Source organism: Humulus lupulus, chromosome X (assembly GCF_963169125.1).
Source record: "Humulus lupulus chromosome X, drHumLupu1.1, whole genome shotgun sequence".
In the NCBI taxonomy this organism is placed as follows: domain Eukaryota; kingdom Viridiplantae; phylum Streptophyta; class Magnoliopsida; order Rosales; family Cannabaceae; genus Humulus; species Humulus lupulus.
Window position 1 is genome coordinate 119,111,363 of NC_084802.1, and position 12,174 is coordinate 119,123,536.

The 12,174-nt window shown below is 40.1% G+C and overlaps 2 protein-coding genes across 2 annotated transcripts; both read right to left on the bottom strand.

Annotated features, from left to right (window-relative positions):
• Positions 1-496: 496 nt before the first annotated feature.
• On the bottom strand, positions 497-3,733 carry LOC133806200 (uncharacterized). The gene is made up of 2 exons (XM_062244324.1): positions 2,873-3,733; positions 497-2,764 (listed from the first exon to the last, which is right to left on the bottom strand). Exons 1-2 carry the CDS (start codon positions 3,731-3,733, stop codon positions 497-499), a joined length of 3,129 nt encoding a protein of 1,042 aa, XP_062100308.1.
• A 127-nt stretch (positions 3,734-3,860) lies between these two features.
• On the bottom strand, positions 3,861-5,297 carry LOC133806201 (uncharacterized). The gene has a single exon (XM_062244325.1). It carries the CDS (start codon positions 5,295-5,297, stop codon positions 3,861-3,863), a length of 1,437 nt encoding a protein of 478 aa, XP_062100309.1.
• Between the last annotated feature and the right edge of the window lie 6,877 nt (positions 5,298-12,174).

Sequence of the window (12,174 nt, forward strand, 5' to 3'; positions counted from 1 at the left end):
TAGTTGAACACTCGTGGAAACACTTATAGATTTTATAAGTTTAACCTATAGTTTTAGAATATTAATTATAACATAAGGTTTGATTAATATAGCTGATTATAAAGATGTTATTTATTATACTATAAGGTTTAGATAGAATTAATAAGATCATGACACTTGTTATGTGCATGTTTATTTAAGGATTTAATTATAGTTTAAATAAAAGAAAGTTCAAGAAAGATCTAGAATCTTCCAAGACCATTAGGAGCATGACATTTGTCACAATCTTGTTTATTTGTGGACTAGGTTGTTATTTAGATAATTAAATAGATTTTCCGTAACATTAGGGTATTGTAACTTACGACCAATTTTTTGATGAACAAAGAATATTATTAACAAACCAAACCAAAAACAAAAACAATTCACAAAGAATTCAAAAACAGAAACAGCTCAAAAGGAGCTCGGCAAACCGAGACAACATACAGAACAGCTCACAAAGAGCCCAACAAACAGAAAATTACAACAGATTCAGGCTTCTAAGAAAAACAATGTCAGTGCTCTTCATCTTAGCCTTAGACAAACTAGAAACTCTAGCCTTAATACTATCTTGAACCAGAGAAACAGCCTTGCAAACAGACATCGAAAAGGAGTTAAAAACACACTGGTTTCTGTTCCACCAAACCAGATACACAGAAGCAGCTAACCCAGCAGCAACTATCTTCTGCTGAAGACTCTTCGGCTTCCCCTCCATCCACCTAATCCAATCCTGGAAACAAGCAGGCCAAATCAAACTTCCCAGCCAGTTAGCCACACCTTTCCTCACTTGATAAGAAAACTGACATTGAAAAAATAAGTGCTCATGACACTCCTGCTGCACTTCACAAATTGGACACAGGGAAGAAGTCAGCTGCAAATGGCACTTCAATAAATTGTCCCTAGTTAAAAGATGCTTCAAGGAAGCTTGCCAAAGAATAAACCTGTGTTTAGGTAAGGACAAGCTACACCAAATAACAGAAGCCGAAGGCACCTTATCTCTATTCATCAGCTGAAAATACATCTTACTGGTTTTAAATTTGCTGTTAACTATAGCTTTATCTATCATCTCCTTGCTAATGAATGCCCTCATCTTGATTAGCTTACGCCAATACCAGCTCACGTCAGATTGAATATTATACTCCCAAAAAGATTGGCCTTTAAGATAAACAGAATCAATCCATTTAACCCAAAGAATATCTTGTTTAGTAGACACAGCCCAAATATACTTAGCAAGAAGAACCATATTCCAATTGGCCCCTTCCTTGAACCCGATACCCCCCAAACATTTAGGCAAGCAAACTTGGTTCCAAGCTATGAGGTGGAGCTTACTTCTGTTATCATTCCCTTTGCTGGTCCCCCACAGAAATCTCCTACACAGGCTATCAATCTCATTAATTACACTCTTAGGGAGGAGAAAAATACTCATCCAAAATGATCTAATTCCCAAAAGAACAGATTGAATGAGCTGAGCTCTTCCAGCATATGAGAGATGCCGATTAGACCAATGGAAAAGCTTCAGCTGAATTTTTTGAATAATAGTAGCGCAATCCCCCGCCCTCCACTTTGTAGGTCTTAGCGGAACACCTAGATATTTTAAGGGGAAATCACCTTCAGCAGAGTGCAAATCTCTTAAAATATCCCTAGTCTCTACCTCTGTTAAACCCCCAAAGTAAACTCTGGACTTGTCCAAATTAGCTGTCAAACTAGAAACCTCACTGAACTCATTAAAACACTGCTTAATAATCTGAACAGAAGCACTATGACCTTTGCAAAATATCACAAGACCGTCCGCAAAGCAAAGGCTCACCAGATTCAATCTCCTGCACCGAGGGTGAAACTTAAAATCCCTGTTTTGAGTAGCTCGAATAAGCATCCTAGTGAAGAACTCCATAACTAGAACAAATAAGAGCGGAGAGATTGGATCACCTTGCTTCAGCCCCCTCCTACCCGTAAAACAGCCCTGCACTCTACCATTAAGAAAAATAGAATAAGAAGCATCCCTTAAACACACCAAAATCCAGTTAATAAATTGCTTCGGGAAACAAAAACCAGTAAGAATCGCCTCTAAAAAATGCCAATCAATGGAGTCATAAGCCTTGCTGAGATCGACCTTCATCACACATCTAGGGGAAATATGTTTTCTTTTATAACCCTTAAGGATATCCTGAAAAATAAGAATGTTATGCGCTAAAAGCCTATCCTTAATGAACGCCCCTTGATTTTGATGAACAAGAAAAGGAAGTACCCTTTTGAGTCTCTCACACATCATCTTAGAAATACACTTATACAAAGTATTGCAGCAAGCAATAGGCCTATACTCCACAGCCTTCGTCGGATTAGCAATTTTAGGAATCAATGACAACAAAGCATTATTCAGATTTTTTGGAAGAATGCCATGCTGAAAGAAACCCAAAACAGCCTCTGAAACTTCATCACCAATCTCATTCCACATAGCTTGAAAGAAACCCGACCCATATCCATCCGGTCCCGGACGCTTTATAGATCCTATGCTAAACATAGCATTTCTAACATCCTTCTTGGTAAACGGATTAACTAAAGCCAGTTGATGCTCTAAAGAAAGGATATTACCATGAACAAAGCAATCCATGTGGATAGAACCCGAAGCCTTACTTTGACTGCCCAAAACATTTCTAAAATGATGTAAGAAATGATCCACCACCTCCTCATACTTCTCAACAAGCTGACCATTGTCAGAAACATAAGAGGCAATTCTATTTATTTCCTTCCTCTGCTTCAAACAAGCATGGAAATACGCTGTATTATCGTCCCCAAATTTGAGCCAATTAACTTTACTTTTTTGCCTCAAAAAACTATCATAAAATCTGGAACTCTAAACCAGAGCCTCAAGCGCCAGCTTTTCCTCAGCCTGAAACACAGAAGAAAAAGGATCCTGCTGGAGGTTACCTTGGGCCTGGTTATACACCATTTTAGCCATCTGGAAGTTGCTCTCAATATCACCAAAATCAGACTTATTAAACCTCCTTAAGACATGGCTAAGTCTCTGAAGTTTCATTAACACACCAGTAAAACCTCCAACAGCTACTGGTTTTTGCCAACTTTGCATAACAGTAGACTTAAATTTATTATGCTCCACCCACATGTTATAAAATCTAAAAGGCTTGAACCCAGTGAGGACCTCCTGAAACAACTTAATAATGCAATAGCAGTGATCTGATAGCATGTCCCACTGTTTGACAGCCACTGAAGCAAGAAAGAGGACAAGCCACTCCTCATTTTTAAAGACTCGATCTATTTTGGAATAAATCCTAGCATCAGCTGTTTGGTTATTAGTCCAAGTATATTGAGAACCAATTGAACCTAGCTCATCAGCTAACCCATGACCACGCCATCTCTGAGCATCAACCAACTCAGCATAAGTAACTGGCCGACCCCCTTTTCCGTCCTCAAACTCAAACACAGTGTTGAAGTCTCCAGCCAACAACCAGGGAGCAACAGGGAAACTAAGGCAAGATAAGTCAAGCCACATCTGAGCTCTTTCCTGGACCAAGTTTCGCCCATAAGAAAATGTCACACAGTACACCCTCTTAGAATGATGTTCCTTGATAACAGTATGAACAATTTGATCACTCTCTTGAAGAACATCAACAAAAAGCAAACTACTCCTCCAAACCAGCAAGATTCTACCTTCACAAAGAGAACTTTTAAAATAATTCCACCCATCAAAAAACCTACTCATCATATCCTCCACTTTCTCACCTCTTATCTTGGTTTCAAGAAAAGCACCCAAACCAATCTTATTTATTCGACAAAAAACACTAAGGGATCTCTGTTTTTCCCTCTTATTCAAACCCCGAACATTGCAGCTAAGAATTTGGAACTCTACCATCAGATTTTTTATTTGCAAGCAAAGCCAAATTCGCATCCTCCCCATTCTTATCTAGTAAGACATTATAAGTGTTTTTAACCCTGTTCTGAGCCTTATAAGTCAGCGATTTCTTCCCCCTAACTTTCCTAGGAGTAATCCAATCTCCTTCTGTTTCTACCATACTAACTGAACCACGGTCAACAGACACCTGGTCTCCTTTGGAAACTTGGTTAAAATCAACTGCATCCGACTCTGTATTTGTCTGAACTTGTGAACCTTTCAGTGCCTTGTCATGCAAATTAGTCTTGTCCCCCTCTCCTGTACCTGGCGCTGAAGAACTAGCCACCTTGTGCACCACAGAATTGCCCCTTATATTCTCCTCCACCGAGTTATCCAATTTGGATCCATTAACTAACTGATCTTTTGGTCTCCAAACTACATCTTTTTTCTTATTACATAAAGATTCAGTATGACCAAACACCTTGCACAGCTTACATTGTGTGGGTAGCCACTCAAACTCAACAAATTGTTCCATTAATTGACCTCTTTCATTCAAGAACTGAATGGATTTCGGGACCTCATCAGCTATGTCAATATCAACTAAAACTATAGCAAATTGCATCATAGACCTATCCATTGTAACCTTATCCACCATGATTGGTTTGCCAAGAGTACTAACTAAAGCACTAAGGCATTTGGTTCCCCAATACTGAAGCCCCAAACCGGGCAACCTCACCCAAACTGGGACCGATTTAATCATCCTCAAATGATCTAATTCAACTGTCCATGGCCTAACAATGACTGGTTTTCTATCAAAGTGCAAAACTCCATTTTCTAGTACCAGATCCCTAGTCGTTTCATCCCTGAACTTGACCAACGTATGGCAAGCATTTAATCTCGCTATTCGCTCTATACCCAGTTTTCCCCACATTCTCTTGATGAAACCCTCAAAAACGGTGAACGGGGAGTTAGCACCCAAAACCGTACACACTACAGCAGAATTCCAATTAGATGTTTCAACCGCTATTTCTTCTAACTCCACCTGAGCAATTCGATGACCATCCTGAACTAATGGCTCCTCAAATTGTAACCGAGCACCCCCTTGGTTCGGCAACAGATCTTTGAATGATGCCCACTTATCCTTAGCTTGATTAGCATAATTATTAAGATCTTCTTCTTGCTCACTCCATCTCAAACCAGTCTGGGCCAAATCCACCTTATCCCTAAGCAAATCACCTTTCACCGACCCTCCAATCTCTGGAAATTCTGCCATCGAGTCCTTGAAAACATCCTCCGTCTTAGCTGGAAGAGCATCATCGTCGACTACAACCGATTCACCACCCACGCCCACATGTCTACTCTCGTCACCATCCTTGTCCACATTGCCATTGTCGATTGAAACTGGCTTCTGGTGTACTCTCTTACGTCTCGCCATGGAGCAGCTTAGAGAGAAACCTCATGCCCGTATATCTTTTTAAACTCAACTTTTCTTTTATGTTTACAAGAATTGTTACGACCAATTTTTGACCTAGTTATGTTATGAATTTCGAAAAATAGTATTTCTACAAAGTTGTAGATAATTGAATTAGCTTTCTAACGATATAAAGATAGTCTACATCAAAACCTTACAGCTCTAGTTATGTTGATTTAGGAAGTTAGAAGTTAGGATTCTATTATATTTAAATTTAAATTTTGATTATAGTTAGAATGAAATTAAATATTTTTTTTAAATCAAAGAAAGATCTAGAAACTCTAGAACCTTCCAGAACCACTAAGAGCATGACACTTGTCATAATCATGTTTATTTAAGGATTTAAGTATTTTTTTTAATAGGATAATTTCACTCCTCAAACTCTATAAATAGGACCTAGTGCTCAGCCATTTTCTTCATTCTTGAAGCTGTGTTCAGAGCCTTCAAGCTGCTAGGATTTCTATAGAGTTATACACTTGGGTTTTGGGGAATAAAAGCTTTATCATCTTAAGCTTTATAAACACTTGGGTAGTGAGATAAAGTGTGTTTTCGATATTGAAGTTTAGATCGGTTCTAGTTCATCCAAGGTAATATTATTCATAAGTTCTATTCTTTATGATTCCTTAGTTTTCCTTAACTCTCTTTCAGATCCTAACTTTTGTTTATGGTTTTATGGTTAGGTATTTAAGTTCTTTGAACTTAAGGTTTCTTGTTGGCAAGTTTCATCTTGGTGGTTTAGTTCATTTCTTTATCATGTCTTTCTTTAGAATTACTCACATTCTTATTGTTGGTTTTAGGAGTGTTCCAAATCCCGTCCTTGTTCTCAATTATCCCAGTTTTGGTAAGGAAAACAGGATAGTGTTTATATGCTTATATGTTTTGATATGCTTATGTTATAATATGTTACGTGTTTTGATATATAATTATGTCTTGTAGTCCTTGGGGCTCATTGTTGCTTAGCTAGCAAACCTCAATGTATTTTGAGGCTTATAGTTGTTAGCTAGCAATCCCTAAATGTTTTTATGTTGCTTAAGGGCTTATAGTTGCTTAGCTAGCAAACCTCAATGTATTTTGAGGCTTATAGTTGTTAGCTAGCAAACCCCAAATGTTTACCATGATCATGGGTTAGAGCTTTAATAGATGTTTTATAGTCATATGTTTTATAGTATATGATTTTGATATAGTCTTATGTTTATGTTTATGTTGTATGTGCTAGTAGATTTTCCTTGCTGGGCATTAGGCTCATTAGTTTATTTTTATGTATCCAGGAAAATAGTTATGGCAGCGGAAGGATTCTTTGAAGCTTGGTTTGTGTATTAAGGATGAAGGGATTCGATGGACTGTGTGAACGATTCGAGGATGACGTTATTTTTAGTCTTTTTATCATGTTTTTATGTATTTTCCGCATTTAGTTTTGTAAACAATTTCATTTAAGTTTAAAGTTGTGTTTTTTTTTTAAACAATGGGATCCCATACCTCTCATTTATGTATTTTAACTTTTACTTTAGAGTTTTTAATAAAGTTGTGAATATTTCTTATGTATGTTTTCTTGAAAATAGTGTCTATGTATAGTAGTTTTAATGGTCCAAAGTCTTAGAATTAGTTGGGGCGTTACACTATAATTCAAATGCAGTTATGAGTTAGATATTTCTAGGATATTTAACTTTCTTTATATATAAATATTATTATTTATGTTATTATTTAAATATTCTTGTAACACAAGTTAAGGACGGCCCATAGGCCCACATATACATCCTTGTGCCTATAAATAGGACTCATGGGATTCATTTAGGGAAAGGAGAATCATTTTGTAATCTAGAGAGAAATATATTGTTTTTATCCACAAAACTTGTACTCATCTTCAGCCTCGTGAAACTCATGGATCGTAGTTCACTGATCACAGGTTTTGAAGTTCTACAATAATAAGAAGACGAAGTGGACGTAGGTCATTACTATTCTTTGGGGCCAAACCACTATAAATATTTGTGTTGTTTACCTTCTTGAGTTCAATTCATTTTATTTTTATCATTTTTACTGACTTCGTGTCATTGACCAAATCGAGGGTCAACATTTCGGTGCTTTCATTGAGAGTTGAACTCAAGGACTTCAAGATAAACAAGGGAAAAGAACTCAAGGAGAGCGGGTCAAACTGGCCAGATATCTGAAAGTGTGCCAATTCCACCTCCTCCACAAGGTGTAGCGAAGGACAAGCCACAAGTGGAATTGGTAGAGGAAGAGATGGATGTTGAAACCTTGCGAACAACTTTGATAGTGTTGCAAGAGGAGTTAGCGACTCTGAAAGCTAACCAAGAGAATGTGACCGAAACAATGGTGCTACAACAAATGGAGATTGGCTGGCAGCACCGAGAGTTGAATGAGCGGGAGGATGAGATGGATCGTCGGCAGAGAGATGCCACAACAACTTTAGAGGCAGTCATTTTGTTAGCTCGAGGACAACCTGCACCAACCTCTCAGCCAGATCAGCCACCAAACTCAAAATCCGCAGTCAGATCATCCTCAATATCATCACAATCCACCACACCAAAGGATTTCGCAAAGACCAGAACAACCTCCAGCTGCTCAACAGGAAAGGCAAACCTAGAATGCTGACAGAAACAACGAGGAGCAGCCACCCTCTTGATCTGGTCGAGATAACGCTCAGCAACACAGACAGAATAGGGGTGAGCCGCATCCCAGAAGCCTTAGATTCCAAACAGCTGGGGAACAGAACCCTCCTGGCAGGGGACAATGTCCCTCGGGGAGCAGGAGGCAGGTGGACTCAGGCACTGTGGTCCAAGATCCCCCACAACATAGTAATGTCAGTGTAATGCTCTGGATAACCAAGACCGTTACACTGTGTATTGATAAAGGTGTAAGACTTGCGAATCAAGTCATTTAGTTGAAAATGTGTCGCTAAACCATTACTGAACTAAGGTTAAAAGATTTTGGTCAGAAAAGAAAAATTTTCATTTAAATAAATGTTTGTTACATGGGATCCAAAAAATAAACAGGGTTAAAGAACAGTTTACAAAATCTCAAGGGTTATAAACAACCATTAGCCATTCTAATGGCAAAATAGGCATTTTAGGGTCCCCTGTCCCTGTATCACCCCTCGGCTGTGGCGGTCGAGCAGCCGGCTATGTACATTCCGCCCCCAAAGCTCTCCAAATCAGGGTTGGTCCAGCTTACCCTTGCCTTTACCTGCAACACATAGCACCCGTGAGCCAAGGCCCAGCAAGAAAACCATATAACAATGCATAATCAATAATCAATTGTCAAATAATTCATAAATCATCAATCAGACACTCAACAAATCGCATTGTTCACATAATTAATGATATCAATCTACAAACCAATAATCAAACATCCAAGTAATAAACTTGCCATAATCATCAGACTAACATCAATAAACATATCATACAATATCCAGGTTCGACACCCTTAGCCCGCACTCTCTACTTAACCCACTGACTCCGGCTCACTTAGATCGAGCTCAGTGATTGTATAATTAACCTCAGCTACTAGTGGCCGAGTCGCGTCCTTGTTCGCCAATATTAATTCCAGCACTCTTAGGTCGTTTATCTCATGTCCCCATGGCATAATACCATCATATGACACTACATACAACTATAGGGAGCTCTTAGTCCCAACATGATCACATAACCGGGTGCATTTTTCTTACCTTTGTTTCTGAGCGGAGAAGGTGAACCGAGTCAGAGCACGTTCCCTAGCCTCGAGCCTTGGCGATAAACCTAGTCACAAGAGTTATCGATATCTATCAACTCCTAATCAGAAATAAAATACTTAGATAGCAAAACTAGCCTCCGAGACCTCAATTTCTACTAAACCAGGCAGTAGAAATTGTCCCAGGCCCCTAGGTTCGAACCTCCGAGCCCTAACAACACTAAGAACACTTCCAAGTTAAAAACCCCCAGGCAGGTCACGACTTGGCTCAACAAGTCGCGACTTGCCCCAAGTCAGAGAACAAGCTCTCACACCAAAGGGGAGGCGGGTCGCAACTTGGCCAAGCAAGTTGCGGTGCGCCCCCAAGTCAGAGAGCTCCCATGCCCAGGAGGGACACACGCGCCGCGGCGCCCCCAGATTGGGTCGCAGCTTGCCCTGCGAACCCAGGGAAAACCTGGGTTTTCCTCCTTCTTCCTTAAGCCAAGAACATACCAAATTACCCAGATTTTTCCCTCAATCCTTCCCCAGTTTCAAAATCAATCAGGAACAACTCAGAACCAATTTACCCATATAAACCTCTCAAACACCTTAACAACATCCCTAAATCACTAGCCAAATTCAACTAAAATTGTTACCCCAATTCAGCTGCTAACTTCACCTTGAATACCCAAAATTCTACCTAACAAACTTAGTGACAATCTAAAGCTAAAAAGCAAGAATTCATACCTCAAACTAGCTAGCCTTTCCTCTGAACTTCCAGCTCCTACACCCAACTTAATTCTCCTTCTGATTTCCTCCAAGAATGCCCAGCCCAAGCTTAGCACAAGCCCTCAACTATGGAGAGTGAGAAAGAGTGTGTACGTGAGGGTGAGGGAGAGTGAGAGACTTCAATTCAATTCTTCCTTCTTTCTTTCTTAAGTGTTCTATACCTTTCTGCATTATTCTAGGATAAAGGCTGAGCATATCTCTAATTTGGCAATGACCATAATGCCATCCCAAAATATAACTAACATAAAACTTAATCTAGGGGTAAAGTTGTCACTTGTCCCCAATTCCCACTTTTTCCTTAAGTGTTCGTAATATTTACCACTTAAATCCCGTCATCCAATTTTTCACCAATTATTTATCCAATGTCTAATAATCTCCAATATATCTCCTAAATTCCTGAAAATACCCCCAGGTTCCCCCGAGCTAGGTATAAATTCCCCACCGTGACTATTTCGCCAAACCGCTCACTAGGACCGTCTTGAGCCATATGCTACAAATATATCCGCATAATAATGTGGTCTTAACAATTTATCACATATAATCACATTTATGCCCTCAACGGGCCAAAATTATAGATATGCCCTTATAATCTAAACAGGGCCTACATGCATACTAATATTCATAATCATGCATCTCATATATCCATATAATCACATAAGCATTCTCATTACATAGTCATGAATTAAATCATTTAAATCACACATAAACCAATTATTCCCTCCTGGCACACTAATCAAGGCCCTTAAGCCTTATTAGTAATTTTTTTGGGTCGTTACGACTATCCCCTCCTACTGAGAATTTCGTCCTCGAAATTTACCTGAATAACTCGGGATACTAATCCCGCATCTCTGACTCAAGCTCCCAGGTCACCTCCTCAACCCTGTTATTCCTCCATAACACTTTAACCAGAGGAATTCTCTTGTTCCGTAGTAACCTTGTCTTTCTGGTCTAAGACCTGAACCGGTCGCTCCTCATAGGAAAAATCTGTCTGCAATTCCAAGTCTTCATACCTCAACACATGTGTCGTATCTGAGACGTACTTCCAAAGCAGAGAAACATGGAATACGTCACGAACTCCCGACAACGACGGTGGCAAAGCTAACCTGTATGCCACCTGTCCGATCCTCTCCACGATCTCAAAAGGTCCAATGAATCTAGGGCTTAGCTTGCCCTTCTTCCCAAACCTCCTCACCCCTCGCAGTAGTGAAACTCACAGAAACACATGGTCCCCAACCTGGAACTCCACGTCCCTATGCTTAGGATTAGCATATCTTTTCTGCCTACTGTGTGAAGCAAGCATCCTAGCTTGAATCGTCTCAAGCATTAGTCTTCTGAACCATGTTCGGCCCCAAATACTTCCTCTCACCCATCTCATCCCAATGAATGGGCGATCTACATCTCCTCCCATATAACTTTTCATAAGGAGCCACTCCAATCGTTGATCGATAACTATTGTTGTATGAGAACTCAATCAACGAAAGGTACTTACTCCAAGATCCCTCAAAGTCAATCACACAAGCCCTAAACATATCCTCCAACACCTGAATCGTCCTCTCAGAGTGTCCATCAGTCTGAGGATGAAAGGCTTTGCTGAACTTCAATTGAGTCCCCATAGCATTCTACAAACTACCCCAAAACTTAGAGGTGAAGATAGGATCCCGGTCGGACACTATAGACTTAGGAACCCCATGGAGACGTACGATCTCTCTCACATACAACTCTGTATACTGATCCACCGTGTATGTTGTCATCACTAGAAGAAAATAAGTTGACTTGGTGTATCTGTCCACTATCACCCACACCGAGTCATGAAGCCCCACTGTCCTGGGTAAACCTCTCACAAATTCCATCGTAATATCCTCCCACTTCCTCTCAAGAATACCCAATGGCTGAAGCAACCCGGCTGGTCGCTGATGCTCAGCTTTCACCTGCTGACAGGTCAAACACATGACTACGTATTCCACCACATCCTTCTTCATCCCAGCCCACCAATACAATGTCCATAGATCCTGATACATCTTCATGGAACCCAGATGAAGTGAGTACGGCGTAGTATGAGATTCATCCAGTATCTCTCGTTTAATCCCCACATTAGTCGGAACACAAATTCGACCCTGATACCATAGCAGACTAACCTCAGAAAAAGAATAGTCCTTAGCTGCCTCCGCTAAGACATTCTCTCTAACCTCATATAACTGAGCATCCACCATCTAACCTTCCTTAATCCGCTCTAGTAGGGTCGACTGCAAAGTAATGTTGGCCAACCAACCCACCACCAATTCTATCCTCGCTCTGGCCATCTCATCAGCCAGCTCTCTCGAAATCTGGGTGGAACTAAATAGCTCACCCGAGCCCCTCTGACTCAATGCATCAGCCACTACGTTGGCTT

Excerpts from the sequence above, each read along its gene's own strand:
- LOC133806201 (XM_062244325.1), bottom strand. The coding sequence starts at position 5,297 with ATGGCGAGACGTAAGAGAGTACACCAGAAGCCAGTTTCAATCGACAAT.
- LOC133806200 (XM_062244324.1), bottom strand. The coding sequence starts at position 3,733 with ATGAGTAGGTTTTTTGATGGGTGGAATTATTTTAAAAGTTCTCTTTGT. Across the intron at positions 2,765-2,872 it reads AGCTGGCGCTTGAGGCTCTG|AGGAAGGAAATAAATAGAAT; the intron begins GTTTAGAGTTCC and ends TGTTTGAAGCAG.